Genomic DNA, 20756 nt, shown 5'->3' on the forward strand with positions numbered 1-20756 from the left:
CTCCGACCAAACAAGCCCCTGAAACTCTGCAGGTTATGGTTAAACACTACGGTCTGATGCTCTAAAAGTTAAGTACAGAAATAATGTGGGGCTATTGTAAAGCTGGTTTCATGGTCATTAGTTGCTACGCAGCTAAACAGGGAATGAAATGCAAGGGAGGACGGCACTAGCTGGACAAGTTGCTCTTAGGCATAATTTTCCCAGTGAGAATGCTGCAGGGCTGGTTCTTCCCTGGTGCTCCACAAGGCACCAAAGACCATGTCAATCTCCAGGAGCCTAGTCTTGACCACTTGACATTTTTTAACTATAAACATCTATCAATTTCCTTTGCATTATGGCTGATTTACACTAATGCATAGGGGAGGGGAAGCAGTTTCACAGAGAATTAGGACTTGTATCCAGCAAGGAAGGAGCTGGAGCTCATAAGCCTTCAGTTGAAAACTGTAAATGGTACTATTGCAACACACAGCAATTTCCTTCTGCAGTGGGAGGGAAGGGCCACAATGTCTCAGGACCAGCCCTAGAATACAGCATCTCTGTAAGGGGAGTGCTCTGTGGCAGATAGCTGCCAGAATTGCTCTCTGCTTTTTCCCCAGAGCTCCCAGCATGGGCACGTGTTAGAGCTGTAGTCAGTGTTGTCATGCTCTGGTTATTATCAGGAACAGCTCCTCTGGCTGCTGTAATTTGCACCGAGGACTGCAGATGCCATCAACGGATCAGAGAATTGTAAAGCTAATCTACAGCTCCTTTCTCCAAGTCAGTTGAGACCAGAATCAAGGCTTTTGTTTTAGAAACCAGAAACTCAGCAAAACTGATTTGTGGAGGTTCTATTAATAGGACACAGGAAATTACCTAAAGCCTTCATTCTTTAAGTCATAGAAGTGATTGACTTGGATGTAATGCAGTTAAACTCTGCCTGTCTTCCCCAAGCTGCTGAAGACCCAGTAGCTCTGAGTTAGATACTGGTAAGTAGTTTTCACACAAAGCTGAGAGGCACAGCTTTGACTATTACAGATATTACAGCCATAGGTTTCTGACAGAATGGCTTTTAATACAATTTTTACTTGCCACGGGGTTTTCATCTGAGACTTTAAGACTGATTAAGCTCAAAAACAGACATCATCTGCTTCTATAAAGCTTTGAAAATATGTGCCTGAATATTGGAATGAGCTTAGTAAAATCAGTGTCCTCGCTTGTCTGCCTCCATAATTCCTTTAAACTTGCGGTCCTTACTCTAGTTTGTTGTCCCATTTCATATAGACTTCAGACCCCAAATTCTGGCCTTAAGCATAGCATTAAGAATTTTTACTGAGTGTACAATGAAGAGGAGGCATAATAGAGGAGAATAACCTTTAAATAGATGCATTCACAGCAAAAGATGCATGGTTAGGAGAGAGAGAGAGAACAGAGTTTATGACAAATGTCAGAATGTTTCAAAGATTCACTTGATTATTAATCAGGAAATAACACAATGTATGTGAAATCACTGCTAAAAAAGAAAATAAATCTCTTTAAACTATATTGAGCTGAAAACAGGGTTCATGATAGAAACACAGATAGAATCTTAATTATAGAAGCAATTGCACAGACTAAGGTTCTGGCCACCCAATTTAGGAATTACAATGCAAGTATTTAAGAGGCTTAATATGCCTGCTACTATTCAGCTGCAGATAGCAGCTGGCTTTGGGAGTACTGCAGCGAGGGATGTTGCGAAGAAGGGTTCATAATGAAGGATTAATGAAGTAATTTCCAACCAATTCATTACATGATGCTTACATGCGTTGTCAGTCATTTTTGACCCAAGTAGTTAGCCTAAAATCTTATACTAAGAGATTTTGTTGATAGTCAAGGATTTGCTGCTGCACTCCTTTTTATTAACCAAGGGTGTGTTAAATCCTGTTTTTTAAAATTCAACAAATCAAATGAGAAATTTTTTTGCTCACAGAGTCCATTCTGCAGTGTCTTGCGTTTTCAGTACTTTGTATAGTGATGTGTGCTATTTCAGCTTTAGTTCTATAAAACTCTATCTCCATAAAGCTTTAAATTATTTTATCATGAATTTAAAAGCCAGCTCTACATTTTGCTTTATCTACAGTTTCTCTAGAACCCTTTATCTAAAGTTCAGACTGAAACATTAATGAGAGATGTTGGTCTGTGTAAAAAACCAAGCCAAAACAAAAAATTTACTTCAGAGTTTCCCAACTGAAATTTTACAGTTTAAGATAAAAGAGCAATAAGACAGGAAAGCAAATATACACCTTGACAGTACTATCAAACTGCCAGAGTCTGCTGAGGAATGTTTAGAACAGCTGTTGATGAAGACTCTTTTAGAAGAAAGCAATACTGGAGAAGGTCTTACACTAAAATCCTCCTGTATTTAAAAATGGGTCCTATATTAAATCCTTTAGTGTCCTTTCCTGAACAGTGTCCCATTTATTGAACCTGACACAAAGGTCCTTCTTGGAAAAAAGTCCAGACCTTTTCTATAGGCTCTACAGAGTTATTGCAAACACGTTGAACATTAAAAAGAGAAATTACTCTTGGCTTGACAGATTTGACCAGGCAGAAGTGCCAAATATAATTCTTGAATATCAGGGATAAAAGAAATCCATTATGGTTTCATCCACAGTATTTGATTTTATAGCCTTGGCCTTCGTAGATTTGGTTGTCAGAGTACAGGTGCAGTTCTAAAAGCTGTAAGAAACAGAAACCGCTTTCGGACCAAGACACAGTTACAAGAGAGTTGCCTCTCCCAGAAGCCCTGTCATTATCTTCTGTACCCCTAAATCCAGAACAGGGACCTTCTGAAACCAGGCAGTCTATAAACACTGTCTTATGCTACACATGTGCTATTACTGGGCTACTACTCTTTTGGCTAACCTGCGCCATGTGAAGAGGGTGAGAGAAGAAGAAATACAAAGGTCCCAGAAGGTTCCTCTTTACAGAAAGAAGGAATAAAACAAATACTATCAGAGGGAATTTGAGATGAACAGGACAAATACTGCACTCAGACTCTGACACAGGGATGATCTGACCCCACAGGCTATACACGTTCACAATACTCCTCTTTCCTGCCACAGAGCTCCAGCTCTCTGGACAGCCCTCCTAAGTGCATTCATTAGTCACAGAAGGGCACATTCCTCCATCTTCTGGACAGCTACAAACTAAACACCATTAGCCTCTTTCCAGCCATGCTCAAAACAATACATTGCTAGCTCAGAGAAAGCTCAATCTGCTTTAGCCTCAGGAAAAGACCTTTTAGTCTCTAGCTTTTATTTTTGAATTGTTTTCATCCTGACATGTTCTATGAAAGGTTCCACAATTATGCATTTCTTAAGTTATTTTTAATCCCCCCTTCAGAAAAAAACCCCAACAAAACCCCCCCAAAAAACCAACATTCAACTCCCTGTCCTTTATCTTCTCTTGCCCTGAGGAGTCTTTTGTGATTTATTTTCTTCTGCCTCCATAGCTGATAACTTCTTTTCCTGCAAGTCTTAAAGAGAAGGATTCTATCTTCCACAACAAGGGAATTTATTTTTTGAGCTTCTTCTGTTATTTATCACATCCCTGTGAAAGCAGGAGGCCTCTCCTGGGTCCTTGTGAACATTATTTATTTCAAGATTATGTTTGGGAGCTTGAATACGATAAAACAAACTGGTAATGTAATATATGCCATGGGAGTGGCAATCCTCAAATAATGACCTTAAAATCCTAGGAAGAATAATACTGGGTAGAATAATTCTGTAGGTGGAGTTTGTTAAAGCCAGATGACTGTTCTCTTAATGAGCTCTTGCAGGAGGGAGCAAATAAAATTGATTAAGAAGAGAGAAAAAACCTAGGATATAATCAGATCCTATAAGCCTAGCCAGAAAGCAGTGTCAACCCAATGCAGCACCCTACCTTTCTCCAAAAAAAAACCTTGGCATTTCTGTCCTCCCACATGTACTAATGAGAGCAGCTAGAAGCTGGAGCTTGGGTTAATCCTTCCTTTACTGACTATATGAGTGCTCTTGGCACCATTCCAAAGAGAAAATGCTGAAGGACTTCCTGGGTGAATTAGTAAAACCAGTGAGTTTTAGCAGGAGAAAAAGTGCCAGAAGTCATTTTCACAGCTACCTATATATGTTAAACTAAGTTAAATAACAGTATATGACAAGAATAACTGTCCCTGGACTAGCATCTGTTTGACCCGGTATCCATTTCACTGCAGGCAGATGGAGCTTTTCCTGCTTTCTGCAGTGTCTCGAAGGCAGCAGCTGAGGATGTCACCCATGTGTTGAGTTTAAAAATCAAATGAGCGGTTTGTCATCTGAAATCACTGCACTGAAAGCCAAATGACACAGAACAGCAATGTTTTTCCTTGCTGCTGACAAGAAAGATTCAATGGCCCTTGCTAATGCCACCTGATCAGATTAATTTCTCAGCAAGCACAAAGTTTGGGAAACAAGAACTGGTGGGCCCAGCTGGATGCACTGGAATATCTTTTATTTATTTTGAGATGGGATTTGCAGTTGTCAGTGCAATTGACAGAACTGGTGATATAGTACCACTTGGAAAGGCTCAGCCAGTTTCTGGAGCTGCCCCTTTATTCCTGCTGTCACTGATGCCTCTTCTACCTGTTCTGGATAGACCACTACCAGAGCTAAGGGGTTTAAGTCCTGCAATACCGCCTTAAATGCATGCACCAGCTTTTATGCTATAACACACTGTGAAGAGTGTGGTGTTATTCACAAAAATGATTGAACCTTGCTTCCTTCTGACTTACGGGGTAGCGTTAGAGTGTGACACTAGAGAGAAGTGATGTACAAAGCATTAGCTAGGACTTCCAAGGATGTTTCTGGAAGGTTCTTTATTTGTTTTCAGGGACAGACATCACCTCCCAAGTGTATTTCTTTGAGCACCTTTTCTTGGTATGGTGTCAGATTCGGTGAACTGTGGGATGTTATATGGGGCTTTTAACTCCCAGCACAAACCTGGCTGTTGTCCTGGGCCCAGACACTGCTGGAACAGGGATTTGGGCCAAGAAGCTGCTAAGGAAAACAACATCAAGGATAGGAAGAGTTAAACGGCTGAAGAAAATTTAGAACAGATGATCATCTGAAATTTTTCCGATTAAGTCAGGATGAAGGGGAAAAATTGCAGTCACCATAAAGAGACTAACAAACAGAAGAACAGAGGAAATTGCTGCGGCCAAGAAACGAGCAGAGGAAAGGCAGTTTACCCACTGGTTTTGATGGAAGCCACAGAACTGCTTAGAAAAGGAACGTAAGATTGCTGCAAGAGCCAGAAATTGCAGGCTAAGGCCGAGATCCAGCAGGAGCTGGAAGAGGCACAGGCTCACAGCCAGAGGCCTACCTCCAGGCAATTCTCAGGTCCAGATCTTGAGGTGGGACCTGTCCTCACCTATACACCTGTGTGCTCAGTTTGGCTCCCCTGGCCTTCTCTCCAGCTACTGCTTCTCTTCAGTGACTACTGAAAGCCCAGTGGGAAACAGGAGATCTACTGGTTGGGGACAACTGACACAAGCTTTAGAGTGGTATTTTTTCATATATCAAAGGCAGTGGGTCTATTTCCAACATGTCTCCATTTTGTGCAAGTCCATTTTGTCTTTTAAAATATACAAAGTAAGATTTTTAGGGAGTTTCTAGCTCGTTTTTTCTAGCTTGTTTTATCTCCTTGTACCCTCCCTGGTAAAACTGGCTACTCCCTTTTGCTCAATCTTTTAAATGTCCCTTACACAGAGACTTAGCTGGGAAAATGTGAACTGGAAAGTAGCAATTTTAAAGTCTGATGAGTGCAAAATGCAGCCAGAATGCAAAATTACACAGACATTTTGGAACGGTGATTCTTATTTGTTACAGTTGTTTCTTCCTTTTTTATTTTTTTTTAAATACAAAACTCACGACCAAACTCTGTCATAATGGGAAACAGATATCGGAGTGCTTTTAAATTAATTACTGTAATATGGGTAACAGTTTAGATATCCCACTCAGTTAAAAAGCAAACAAACAAAAGAAAAACACGTTAGTTTCTAGTTGCCTTAAAAAGCTAAGACTGCAAATTATTTAGTGCAAAGTGTTAGCAAAGCTGTTGAAACAGATCAAAACACAACTACTTTAAGAACACCAACACGATTTAAGAAGACTGTCTTAGTCAATACCAGTCATTCATGAAGAAGTCCAAGCACATCAGGCACAGAGGACCCCATCTCCTACCTCTTTAATATTTTCTCTGTTTTTAGGGAGATCCCTGACTCTGTATAATAGTTTTCTAATGGTTAACACTCATCAAAAATATTAAGATGATTGTGGGGAATGATTTTATTTCTCCATTGCAAATACACAGTACAAGTCTATCACCTGTGAGACATTTCCGACGTTTAGTATTATACTTGTTGAGGCCAAATAAATATAAATGATGAATAGATCTAAATCTTGAAATTTGATTCTTCTATGTCCGGAAAGGAGATGAAAATAGTCTCCTTTTACACTGGATCTCTGCTTGTTGGTTAGGGTTGGGGGATTTTTGTTTGTTTGTTGGGTTTTGTTTTATTTTCTGTAGGTCTCTAGATTTGAAAGTAGTTTAGATTTTATGACTTTACTAGTCAGGTCTTCCTCCTAACTGCAAGTGGAATAATCTACTCCCACTTCCAGGTGTAGCAGGTTCGGTTTGTAACTGGGCAGAAACACCAATTTAGTGTAGGGGTTTGGTCCAAAATACTCATTACTATTTACCTTCTGTGAGATAAGAATTAGGAGAAAAACAAAGCAGGAACAAAACTTGAAAGAATATGAAGAAGTTTATTAACAGACCTAAAAGAGGGAAAAACAAACAAAAAAAATTGTACCACACCTTCAGAACTCTTCTCCTCCCCCCACCTTTCTCCCTTCTCCCACTGAAAATGTAAAAAGACAACCCTTGAGATGTTCAGTCTGTTTACCACTTCCATAATAACCTTGTTCAGTCCATTTAGGAAGAGGAGTCTCTCTTGCCCATGCTATGAAAACATCACAGCGAGACAGCCGCCCAGGTTGGTTCTCTGCTCGCATGTGAGTCCCTTCCCCCCTGACTTGCAGCTTTTCCCACAACTGCTTTTGAGGGTCCACTCTTGAATTACTGGGGCACAATTTTAAGGTTGAGCCGTTCAGAAACAAAAGGTTCTCTTCTCCCATCTCTGGGAGCATTTCATCTCTAAGAACAGAGGCCCTTTCCTTCCCTGGGAGCAAAGGGTCCTCCTCATATTCATCTCTAGGACTATCTCTGGGAGCATCTCTAGGAACTGAGGTCTTCCCATTTCCATGTGGAGCAAAAGTCCTCATCGCTTCCACCTCTCCCTGTTAAAACTTCTCATCAAATTACAGCTGCTTCAGCATCTGCCTATCTCAGCACAGGTGCTTTTGCTCACAAGTACAAGTTGAACACTCCACCCCCCCATGCCTTCCTGAAATTACAATGGGTACTCTGATATATCATAGCTTTACAACAGAATTTCAGCTTTAAGCATCTCCTCTTTCTCCTCCCTCAGGTTTTCAGCTCTTCACAGCACTAAAAGGGTTAATCTCACCTCGGCCTTGCAGCTGGAATTTCGCTTATCGCTGTTGGTCACATGATCTTTGCCGGACAGCAAGGCAGCTTCAGCTGAATCTTGGCCACAGTGGAGCGGGGGAGCCGGGCCGCTCCATCCGCACACAGCAGGGCTGTGGGGAGGTTCCGTGGGTGGAACAGGGCCCATCGGCTCCAGGATGGCCGTGGCTCCCATACAGGGCCCCGCAGCCACCTGTCCCAGTGCAGGAAACGAGAGAGAGCTCTGATTGGGGTTTGTCTATTCTTAAGTGTGGATCACAGAGGTGGTCAGAATTTAAGTGGCTTAAAAAATTGTCCATATTCAAACTGGCCAGCTGATAGGTTCTGTCAGGTCATAGAGGAGCTGTAAGCACCCCTTTGCAAGAACATCACTTCCGAGACTGTGCTTGGCTAACCCATGACACCAGGTATGTCCTTAGGCTTCACCATCACATACAGAGGGAAAATAGGAGACACCAGATATCAGATTCATTCTCATTCTTCATCCTTAGAGACATTAAAAAGAAATCTGGACATGATCCTGAATAGGGGACTTGGACAAGATAACCAGAGTATTCACAGAGGAATTACAGTGCCCACCATTCTTATACCATTACGTGCAGTTGTGCAGCTGTACCACAACAGCAGCAAAGTTTGGCAGGTTAAAGTTGTTGGAGGTTCAGCCATGAAATATGACCCTGAAATTGTAGCTGGAAACCGAGGTGCAGGCTGACAAAAGGGATGCAGAGCATCTCTTTTGATCACCCTGATCTTATTTTTCCCTAAACTACTTTTTTCTTCTACTATAGTCACATCCCTTTTAGAACCAGGGCAGTACACCTGGTTCTAGTTCATTCAGTTTCACCTTAATTTTCCTTTGTGCAACTGCACTAAAATTCAGTAGCATTACACAAGGGTCAGTCACTTTTTTTTTATATTAAGTTCTAAACTACCTCCTTATTTATGCTGTTAGGTCTTGATCTGTTGAAGAGCCATCAAAACAGATTACAACATAACCACATAAATTAGGAATGTCATTTGCCAATGGTTTCCTGTTTTGTTGTTGTTGTTTTTAAATAGGAAACCAACTAAATCCTAGGAATTACAGTCAGCTGCAAAACAATTGCAACCATTACTGAACCAGCTAAAAGCAGTTCAAGGCTGTATCTTATAAAATATTACCAAGTCCAGAGACCTACAAATAAAACAGGCTCATAAAACTAACTACAATTATAATGTGGCTTATAGAGCATGGATAAATACAAAAGAAATGATAAAAATCTTCAATTGATAAGGTAGTTTAAAAGCTATTTGTAGGATGTAGTGTATAACAAGAAAGCAAAACCAAAATATGCCAGGTAAAATATTTCTAACATTTTATATATTTTTATATGTATGTTTTAGATTTATTATTTTATATTGTTTTCTTTGTTTCTTATATAATAACTTATCAAGATATTTGGGTTGATGCAAAGATATACATCCAGTTCTCCATGAGAAGATTCTCCATAACTTGGTATATAAAAGCTTTTCAAACAGTAATTGATTTATTAAAAAAAATAGCCAAAGTCTGAGTGTGACTTGGTTTTAGTGGACAAGAACCTACCAGATCACACCTTTCATTCACAACTAGACATAAAAGCCTGATTTTACAGTAATAGGGAAATGGGCCTCAATTTCTCTAAATCCTTGGTATTCTTTGTTGTAATTGCTGAACAGCTGCTCAGATTGCTGAATCTGCATTTCAGAGAGCACATCACACTGAAAGCACATAGAGATAGAATAATCTGTTAGCTCAAATTACTTGCTTCTACAAGTCTGTTTCTATGCAGTCTATTTTTCACTATGTAACTTTGCCCTTTGCCATTTCAAATTATTTTAGTAATGAAACTTGTGTTATTTAGCCTAGGAAACCAACATGTAATTTGACAGATATCAACACTTTTAGAAAATTACCCTGACTTAACATAGATAAATATAAGTAAACAAAGTGGGTAGAAGAAAGCTTTACCTCTCTACACAACTCCTATTAGTACCCTTTCCTGAGTGAAGTAAATGGTAAAAAAGGTTTCTAGTGCCTATGGACGTAATGAAAAAATATTACTGCCAGAAAAACCTTATGCATTTAAAATTATATAAGTAAGTATATACTAAGTATACCAGTTAGGACTGGTAGATATTCATCTATTTCTATGTATTCCTACAAAATAACATACTCTGTGCTGGTGTCTATTTCAAACTATATGCAATGGGCATCACTTAAGTGGTATCAAATTATTTCTTGGCTTCTTCTGATGTTTTACCACTTTGTAAATTATTCAGCCAGAAGTGTGCTCTACGTTTCCTTTTTGCCTGCAGGGCAACTTTACTATTTTGAAACTAGCCCTGTGTGACTGTTCTTTGGTGTACTGGTCCTCTTTTCATTTGTACCCAAGAAACCCTGGTGTTTTGTTTTCTTGTGTTAGAACAACCTCACGATCTGGTCTTCCATTCAAAGATGGGCATGAAAGACTGGTTTGGCAGCCTGGCATGGGAGCTCTCCTTGTACACTCTCTATCCTCTATACACGCGTTTGAAAGGATCTATTGATCCGTTCATTGGAAGGAAGAGAAATGCGGAATGCTGGGAAGACAGATAATATATAAAACATTATTTACTTCTAAAATTTTGTGGATGTCCTGTACTTGAAGAATAATTTGTTGTTACAAGCCTAGAGGTGTATGCTTTTATATGAATTGTGCCTTTTTAGAAATTATCTAGATAGATGAATTAGTAGCTCACTACATAAACACTAAGCTGAGGACATGGTCCCAAGTAAGGGCCCTATGTTTGTTGAAGCTCTTTTAACTTAATGTATTTGCTAAAAGATGAGAGGGGAAGAGGCCATGCACATTTTTCTGAGAATCCAGCCAAGTCTCTCTAGTATAATCCAATGATTTCACTTCCTTCTTTTGACCACTTTGCCAACTTAATGGAGACAGCTCTGGTCTGAGCTACAGAATAAATGAGAGAGTATTCAAACTCCCCTGAGAACCTCTATTCCACCTCTGGCCTGCTTCCAGTACAGCAGTAATTGTACAATTATAGCAGCATTATATATAGAAAATTAACATGAGTTCTTAAGTCGTTCAACAACAGCTAAGCATAATTATTTACACTGCAGTCAGAATTTCTGAGAGGAAAAAAACTCCAGGCTTTTAGGGAAGGAAAATTGTACCAATTACTGGTCTAGTATCCCTTTTTAAAGTAATATTGATGTATTTGAAAAGAAGAATTTTTTTGGAACTTCTTTACCCTGCAACACGAGCTCTAGTGCTGCAATCATTCTGCACGCACTCACTTCAGGAAGCAGAGGGAGCTGTCTGATGGCAATTACAGTTCTCACTGCCAGGGAGCCAGGTCACAATTACCAATCTGGGATTTAACATCCTATCTTCCAAAAAGACAGGCCTCTTGATATGCTTGGGAAGACAGAAGAAGACGCATCGCATTATACTGTAACATAAAGCTGGTATTTAATTTATACCTACAGGATAATTACATTTGCTATGACTGTGTAAAAACAGTAACAGCTACTCACTGATATGGGGTATTTACAGCAGGGAAGCTAAACTTGATTCTTTTGTAGTGGGAAAAAACCCCACACCTCTTCTTGAAAAATATGTAGATTAATTGAAGAGCCACGATGATCAAAACAGTATGAAGAAATATAGTACCCCTGAAACATAACACAGTCAGGTACAAGTAATATACTTTTAAAGTGTAACCCAGGTAAGTGAACACATCAAATTATTGTAGCAGCATATCTACTTAAATTAAAATGATGAGTTATTAAGAGTCACGGTTACAACGAATTAATAAAAGTCTTTTTTTCCCACAAATAGGAAATCCTGCTGTAATCAAAACAACTGTGGTTCTTTGGTGCAGCACGGTTAAACCCAGCATATGGAGATCTCATCCCACTGCCCAGTGAAGCTGTACTCCTTGAGATGATCAAGAGCTGTGCTAGTGTGTTTAGTGATGGCCAGTGCTGTGCATGTGGCAGGAGAGTGAATCACCTAAAGGAGACAGTCAATAACGTCCTTGTCTTCAGAGGGTGCTCACAGCCAGACAATGCAACAAGGAACCATAAAAATCTTCAAACTAATGGAAATAAAGACTTTATCTAGTGGTAAGACTGGCTGTATGCCCACAAGAACAAATGTTAGTCTTACCCTGCAGGCAACCTTCCCAAAAGTAAAGGAAGAAGCTTAATTGAGATTAATGGCCTTTTTTGCTGAGGCCCATGGGAAGTCCTGATAAGGCAGTATGTTAAACTGTGAATGTAATTTATAATATACGCAATCTTTAGAAGATATAAATAGCATATGACACTGAATGAGAAATGTCTTATGCCTTTCTCACTTCGCTTTTTCACCTTTTGAGTTTAAAGCTAGCATTCACGTTTCTATTTTTTGAAAGGCCAACATGCCTGCTTTATACACCAGCATAATTGTCACTTAATGATGTCACACCAAGCAGACACTGCTTCAAACCAGCTTACATTGTGGTCACAGATGATAGACTTCTGTAAATCTAAGCGAAAGTAATTGTACTTACATTTTTTGATTTTTCTTGTAGTGACTTTTTTTCTAGGTTTCTAGGTTAAACTTAAACTTAGTTTTTCTCTGTTTTCTATCACCTGCATTGATCTTATGTATTTGTGCTCATACAGTCATGACACAACACCTTTCCACAAAAAACAAGGCCAAAAATTTTCATACAGTAATTCCTGCATCAAACCAACTGTTCTTAGTTAAATCAGATTGTTATCCTGTTAAAAAGTATGTAATTTGAGAATTTCACATGCTAGAGATTTAATCATTTATATAAATATCCAACACACACACATACTTTCAAAAGTAAGGGAAAATAATTTACTATTTCCTTCCCTATACACTTGCTTAATATTATACTTCAACTGCCCTGAAAAGTCCTACACAAAACAGTCATTATCATGCAAAACCTGATTTTTTCTGATACTTACTGAGTATGTAAAGGCATGAACATGTTCTTCTCATTTATACCGAGAAATATAAATACACTCGCAAATATGCATATCTATTATACTTATACAATCCGAAATAATTACATTCAGATGCTGAACAGAGTACCTTATAAATAGCAGAAATAACTCAAGATCTGTAATATTTTATCTTCAGATTTTTCTTTTGTCATCACTACTAAACAATGTTCCATTTTTCCTCAGTAGATAGATCTACTAAAGCAGAGAACCAGAACTTTTCTCTTTTTTTAACAGGTCTACTTAAAATCATCTCCTTCCATCTTACCTTCTCTTCTAACCAAAACTTTAATTGCAAAAGTCTGATTCTTTCAAATGTTCTAATGACGCACAAATCCTTCTGTGTTTTGCAGCCATCCTTTCTTTTATTCTTTGTTTTTGGACAAAGCTTGCATCTTCTCATTTCCTCTTCACTTAGTTGCTATTCTTGAGTGAACAGTACTCTCAATTCATGTATCATCACCCTCAGCATAACTGGCACAACTTGCAAATTAGAAAATACTACAGAAGAAATTCGGGCAGGTGTAATTCTGTTGACCACAGAGAGCTGTACTAACTACAAACAGTCTTGTTGTGGTCCTAACATTTTACTGAAGAGTCTGTGCATAAGCTGAATATTCCTTAACACTCACACCATACAATCATCTTCCATAATTTTTATTGCTGTACATTATGGCATTTGTATGCTACACTAACTGACTTAATAAGTTTCTTTGCATGTATTTTTCTCATGACTAGTTTGCTTCATAAAATATTTAACTTGGAAATAAAACTGTTCTTAAAAAAACTCATCCTACTTGAAAGACGTTCATCCTACCCTAAAGCAATCAAAATCAAATTCCCTATATACTGTTAAAATCAATGACAGTTCTATGGATAATGCATAGAGCAGCAATTAATCAGAATTTGTCTAGATCATGAAAAAGAGAATTTTACACTTTTATGAATTCAAAATGTACTCTTATTTTTCAATATATTTGGTATTTAAAAAAACCCCTAAAATTATTTTATCCCCCACAAGAGAATGGTGGGTTACCCCAAAATATGGTCTAGAATCCAAGATTTTAAAGCACATTTTTCGTATTATACACAGTACTAACGTCTCCGCAATCTTGTCCAAACTGACCAAGGTTCTGTGCTTGTGGTTCTTCCTCAGTCTCAGTTGGTACAAGCTCACATTCAATCCACAATTAAAATTACATAGTTGCCTTAGCATTTGCCTTACTATTTGTAACGTGAGGGATAATGTTGCATGGGTTTTGTCTCATATTCTTAGGAAAACAAAAGATCTCACAAAAATTATATAAGACAAATTAGGCATTTTAAAGACCAACTTTTATTGAAAAATTAAAACTGCATTGCGTAACTTCTTTATAACTTCAACATTTCTTAAACCACAAAACAGAGATTCTGTTTAGAAAATCTCTTCATATTTATCACCATTCAAAAAACAGATTATGAGCTAACTCCATGATGATTTTAAAATCCTGGATTATTCCCAAGGCCCCTGTTTCTGGCTGTCTGCCATGAATTGTATAATCCATGTTCTCTAAAAATTACCTTTAGTAACACAATCAGAATTTTTCTCGTTCAAAATCAACAGCTGCTCTTAATTTTTATCCAGTGGTCAGTCTTTTCCAAATAAATTATATCAGTTAATAAGCACTGCAGCTACCTGTTCAGCTAAGATCTTGCCTATTGTTTAATTGATTTGAATTCACCCATGCAAAGTTACAGCGATTGTCCATGTGATTTTAAAGGCAAAATTGCTACCTTAGACTATGTTTTAAACCTCAGAAAAACAAAGTTGCTCACCTGGAATTAAAACATTTTTCATTAGTCAATACTCCTGTATATCCATACATCCTAATCTCTCACAGTCAATAGTATATGGATTAAAAAGAATGAAAGTTCCAGATAAGCATTAGTCTGAGAAGCTGTGGCATATTTCTCAGATGGAAATGACCTAATAAGAAAATAGATGAATTTTCTCACGAATGACTGTAACTGCTCAGTTAAAATCAGCTAACCAAGTCAGAAATTGATATGAGCATGGTGCCTGTTAAACGCAGTATATGTAATAGGAAAACACTCCAGAATCTGATATTAGAATTAAAAGCTTTGCAAAAATCTGATTGCGGTCATCTCTGTCAAGACACAACACTGCAGAAAAGCAAGATAAATGCAGAGGGTAGGAAGATAAATTTAAGCCCTCTGTCTTTAGAGACAATACCTATGCATTAACTGTCTCGCTTCCAAAACAAGTAGGAGGAGCTCCATTGTTCCCACCTAGCTGCAAACCATCAATGGCAATAGGAAGAACTTCTGATGCTTTTGACCTTCAAAACACAAGATACTCCATTAAATGAAGAAGCAGAAATTTTAGTGAGCAAAACATTGTATACGCACCGAAGAGCTCTAGATCTGTTTCTCACTACGTCACAGAACTGTCAGGGGCTTGCTGCACGAATGCCAGTAAGCTGTATTATGGTCTTTCCTACAGCTTCATGATCAGGATGAAGATGATTCTCCTCACCTAGTTTATATGCTTCAAGGAAATTTAACTTCTCGGATACATTATTATTAGAATATTGAGATGGAAATCTGGATACAAGGTTTACAAGGTTAAAGTATTAAGGTTAGAGGATTGAGGGATAGTTAGAGCTTTAGTAATACTGTTACTGACAAGGGAGGTGGAGGAAACCAGCAATTCCGACCTAAGAATTGGTGGAAATAAAAGAACCATGGTGCTTGGGTGAAAGACATAAAATCCTCTAGTGGAGCTAAGTCCCCAGTTATATACCTTTGGATGAATTATATTAGTTCATATTGTTTCTCATAAAGAAAAAGGACTGACAGAAATTTTTCAGTCTTCCGTAGCTGCCCTTTGAATAAAGTAAAACTGACTGAGACCAGATTTCAGACAGAAGTCTGAAATAAAAATGTGACATGTGCTTCTTCAAAACAAACTTCTTTCTGTACTCTTAGAACATCTATCAATGAGAGGTCTTCTAGTTTTGATGAATAGCTGGTATCTATAAAGAATGGCATTTAATATTACATAAGTTAGTACTGAAATCAATGTTCATGCCAACTACTTCTGTACTGCAGGCCTCAGGTCATACACCATAGATGTTTACATCAGGAAATTCAAGTATTGAATACATAGTAATACTATAGGGTTATAATTAAGGAAGACAGGTTTAAGATCAAGAAAGCAAGAAACCAACTAGACTGTTCTGAGGAAAAAAATCTAATGAAAGAAATACTGTATTGGTAAGATTACTAGGGGGTTTAATGATATAAAGTAACAATGCAGATCTATTTTGAAAGTCATACTCATGAATCTAAAGGTCAGTGACAAAGTTACAAAAATTTTTAGATTCAACTCAACTTGAGGAAAATATTTTACAGAAGGTTATGAAAGAGGAATAAGCAAGAGCACTATGAAAAGCTGGAAAGGCTGTGCTATGCAATATAGCATTTACCGTAACTGCATCTTTCTTTTCCCTGTACTAACACAGCCAAAAATATGAGACATCATCCTCAAAAGACAACCAGTGGGACCTGCAGGATGGAAATCTCTCTTGCCTGTAGGTGTCCTTCCACAGGACTGACAGGGGCCAGAGAGACTGCAAAAACTGCACAGCATGACTGTATTTCACTGAAAATGTCTAAAATAATTCAATTTTATTACTGAGGTGGAGGGGCGGGAAAAAAAGCAATTAATTACTGACTTGCACAGAATCATGTATGAAAACACTTGAAATTAGCATATTTCATTTATCACCATGACACTAACTCAGTGAACAGAGGATTATTGAATCTCCATTTTGTTCCACTATTCTGTTTCCAGTATGGACTTTTCCACTCAGTAGTGTTGATTATCTAATGATTAAAATTGATCAAGCTGCAGATGAATCTGGTACCTATCCTCTGAAAAGCCTAACCAGTTGAAACTATTGGGACAAGCCAGCTGTATTAAAGGATACTGAGATTACTTTTGGTTTTATTTATTTTATAAGCTCCAAACAGATAGTGAATTCCATTTCACTAAAAGAATGATGCTGGTTAAAACTCCCACAGAATTTAGTTAAAATGGTCACAGAGGTCAGTCCTGAAATAAAACTCAAAACCAGGGGTCTTGGTTAGCAATTAATATTCACTAGAAAAGCATTCAGAATACTGAACAGACAGTCTGACATTACAACAAATAAAACTGAAACTTCTAATAATTCTAATAGATTAAAGGGATCTCATAATTTCATAGTCTATACACAATGTTAGAATTCCTTATCTTCAGTAAAATTATCTGTAAGTTATTACTTTAAGGGCACCAGGATTTAAATGAAAGTGTCAACTAATATTTTCGTATTTTTTCTTTGGCTCACAAAGACACTAAAATACCATAAACATTATTTAGAACTTCAATAATATATAAATAGGTTACATTACAAACAGAAGAAAATACAAGACAACTCTTCAGCATGGTAAATCTCTGCATATAAATAAGCAAATATTTCAGATACCTACAATTCAACAGTTATCTTGCTGTAAAACTATTACATTTAAATCCTTTTACACAAAGTCATTTAACAATAATATACACAATCTACACAAATTAACCTCTAAAAATACAGCAATAATATACCTGTTACAATGATTCTGCTACTGTCATCCCCTGATTTAACACTAAAGGGCAAGTACAACTACTTTACTCAAAGGTGCTCTTACAGATTTTTTTTGTATGTGAGAAAAGCACCAACAATAAGATCTAATACTGTTATACATTTTCTTCAGCTCCTAAGAATCAACATTTTGGAAATGTTTCTATGTGTCTATTTCTGTCTGGCAGAAAAACTTGTAGCACATTATCCACATCAAAGTAGTTGAAAGAAAAGTTAATTTTCTTAAAGTGGAAAACATGCTGTGGCTTAGATCTAAGTTTATAACCACTATATATATATATATGTATATATATATATACGTATGTATGTATATAATTATATATATTTATTTATACTGTACATATATACTGTGTAGAGTTCTTAATTTGCTATTTTAATACTTATTAATTTTCTGCTGTCTACAATAAACAAGGCCAATGTAAGAGTCAATAGTACTTCAAGATAATACATTTTCCCTCAATAATATGATCTACCAATACATATATATTTCAGTAGCCTATAGTTGTTTTGTTTAAGGATGTCTTAGGAGGTTGGAACTTACAGAAAGAGAATTTCCTTAAAATGTGTTCTGCAGAACTGGGTAAAAAAATAGCCAGTGCTGGAAAACAGTGAATTAGAGAAACAAATCATTCAATCACTACAGCTCCTGCCCCAATCTCTCAATTTCCTCAATGAGAAAGTCAATGTCAGACTTAGTAGCTGCTGGGTTTGAGATGACCATTCGGAAGAAGTTGACTTTATCACCCTGAGGCTGATATCCAACCATGGTGGTACCTGACTCCATCATCAATGCCTTGATTTTTGGTGCCACCTTTACCATTAGGAAAAAAAAGAGAGAGAGAGAGAGAGAGAGAAAGAGAGAAGAAGAAATTATTCTTTCCTTGTATGCCACAGCATTTCTTAATTTGGAAAAAATAAATTGACAGGCACTTGTTTTTCCATAACAAGCAAAAGCTTGAAAAACTAAATATGTAGGATTGGCTGTTTAAAGGAAAATTGACAACAATAATATCCGTCTTTTTGATTTACAGATTAATAGCACCTTAGGGTATTCACTATGTAGTAGTTTTATATATTAAATGCATATCTCATTTCTTTGTGCTGAAGATTTTGTCACAATTAAACATTTTCTGCTTCTGTATAAAAGTCCACTCCAGACCTTTTTGTGGGTAATGGATGTTTTCCTTGAGAATATTACATATTCTCAGAGCAATTTGTATGTGGGGACAACAATGGAAATTTTTCAATGAGATCTATGTCATAAAGAATATTTTTTGTTAGCATAAGCCATGGAAACCTTCCAGTGGTTTTGCAGTATTGTGCATTTATGACAGTCTCCCTTCCTTGGTTTAATTTACAAGGAATAATGTTCTGACAGTCTTAATCTTTGGTATTGACTAAGCCCAGTTTTTCCATTCAGACCTTCATTGTCCTGCTCTACTCTCTGCCAGGCAAGGTCAGATGTCTGGCTCTGTTACTGTTTCATAGAATGCTTTATGATGTCCTTTAACATTTAACAGGGTCAAATTAAATATTTCGTCCCTCTTGCTGTTTCTTACCTCTATCTTCCTCTATTCTCTCTTTTTTTGGCAATTTCTTTATTTAACATGGGACTGGCTTGACCCAGGAATTTCTATTTGTTGGGGAGGATGAAACAGGAAAACCTTGGAAATATGATTGCCTGACAAAAGATTTTGGGAATATGAAAACTACAGGCAACATCGAAATGAAAGCCACTTTTGAAATACCAGGTCTTAGTTACTGAACAACTAGAAAACAATGGTATGGCCACTGAAGATAATCCCCTCTTGATTGAACAATACCCTCTGCTTGCAGGCAGGTCCAAGGGTCAGAGCAGACCCTACTAGCTCAGCAGAAGGGGTCCAAAGAGTAGTTTTTAGAAGTTAAGATGTAACACTCTATGGTAATATAAGAACTCTTATAGGCTGTATGTAAATGCTATAGGATTTGTATCTTGTACTAGATTGGTTAGTGACAATTAGAATATTCAGTACAGAAGATGATTTATTGTATTGTAACCAGGACTTCTATTCATTCTCACTTCCATTCTCTCTTCTATTCACTCCTTTCCTCTCTTCCACTTCCACTCTTGCTCTTACACCCTCTCTCTCTCACCCGTTCACTCTCTTGCTCTCTTGAGCCTGCTCAGAGCTGAGTCTGGCAGCTCTGAGCAGTGCCCTTATACCCAAGCCCTTTACAATAAACCGACTGTGTCCCAAGACCTGCCTATAGAGATCTCTCGTCTCCATCCGTCTACGTCCGTCCGACTCATCATTAACCTACACTATTCTCTTCTATTCTCTTTCTCCATTGTGATGCAGTCATAAAATCCTCTACAAAATCTCCCAAATTTGCCCATTCTTCTCCTTTCCCTAACAAACACTCACACACACACAAAAGAGCAATTACTTTTGACACCTATAAAATCATTCTTTTGTCTCTTGAATTTATTTTGTTCCACTTCTGTCTAAAACACTACTACAAAATTGATGTATTTTTCTTCTCTCGAGTCCTAAGTAACATAATATCTTTTCTGGTGATGCTTCTATGATGCCTTAACTTCCCTCTTCCCACTTCAAATAAATTTATCCCAAAGTCCTCCAAAGGGTATTCATTTTCACTGAAATGCATTCATGCATTGGCATTTAAAATCAAAATAAATACCTGAGAAGGAACTTAGAGGTTTTCACATCCTTTACCTGTCCAAGCATTTTTAAATAATTACCCTTCTGTTTCTCTTGCTGATAAGCTGTCCTACCCAAAGAAGACTGCAAGTCTGTAGGCCTAGCTACTTTCTGAAGGCTTCTAACACTTGTAAGCACAAAAGTGATCCAAACCAAAGGATAACTGAATATGTTCGGAATCTGGTTCCATAGGGAAAACATTACTACAGCATCAATATAAATAGAAGACAAAAGTGAACAAATATCAAGGTCACAAAAAGCAATGGAGAACTGATGTCTCCGAATTTGGAATATGTGTCAACACATAGATATATTATTTTAATGAATAATAAATTTTGAGTTGGAAGAGTAGACTATCTTTTTACATTTAACCAAAAATACTTACCCTGTGCAACTTTTCTCTTCTCTCATCAGAGTCTGGCATGCCCCTGAGACTTGGAGGAATATACCAAAAACATACATTTGTATGCTCTGGCTGCAAAAAGAACCAAACATACACATCAATTAAAAAACCAATACAGATCAGTCCCACACTAAATACTAGTCTGTAACATATTTTATCACAGACATGAAAGACAAAATATAGTATTAACTTTCCTAGTCCTGCATGTTAAATAGAAAGAAATGGATTGCAGTACTGCTGCTTGCCTCTGCTGCCTTAGCTTCCCTACACATTGTCCCATTTACAATATTTAGGGCGTTAATGAAGTGCAAATGCTTGCACCTTTTTGCAGTTTC

General features: G+C 37.5%; 1 protein-coding gene across 2 annotated transcripts in view; it reads right to left on the minus strand.

The window, feature by feature from the left end:
- Positions 1–13938: 13938 nt before the first annotated feature.
- Positions 13939–20756, minus strand: part of GAD1 (glutamate decarboxylase 1) — a 39848-nt gene continuing 33030 nt past the window's right edge. For both annotated transcript variants that reach the window (XM_032114018.1, XM_032114019.1), the window contains 2 exons: positions 20404–20493; positions 13939–18124 (listed from right to left, as the gene is read on the minus strand). In XM_032114018.1, coding sequence (XP_031969909.1) covers positions 17951–18124; positions 20404–20493 — 264 coding nt within the window. In that variant the 3' untranslated portion in view covers positions 13939–17950. The remainder of the gene's footprint in view (positions 18125–20403; positions 20494–20756) is intronic.

The sequence above is a fragment of the Corvus moneduloides genome, chromosome 7 (genome assembly GCF_009650955.1).
Source record: "Corvus moneduloides isolate bCorMon1 chromosome 7, bCorMon1.pri, whole genome shotgun sequence".
Taxonomy (NCBI): domain Eukaryota; kingdom Metazoa; phylum Chordata; class Aves; order Passeriformes; family Corvidae; genus Corvus; species Corvus moneduloides.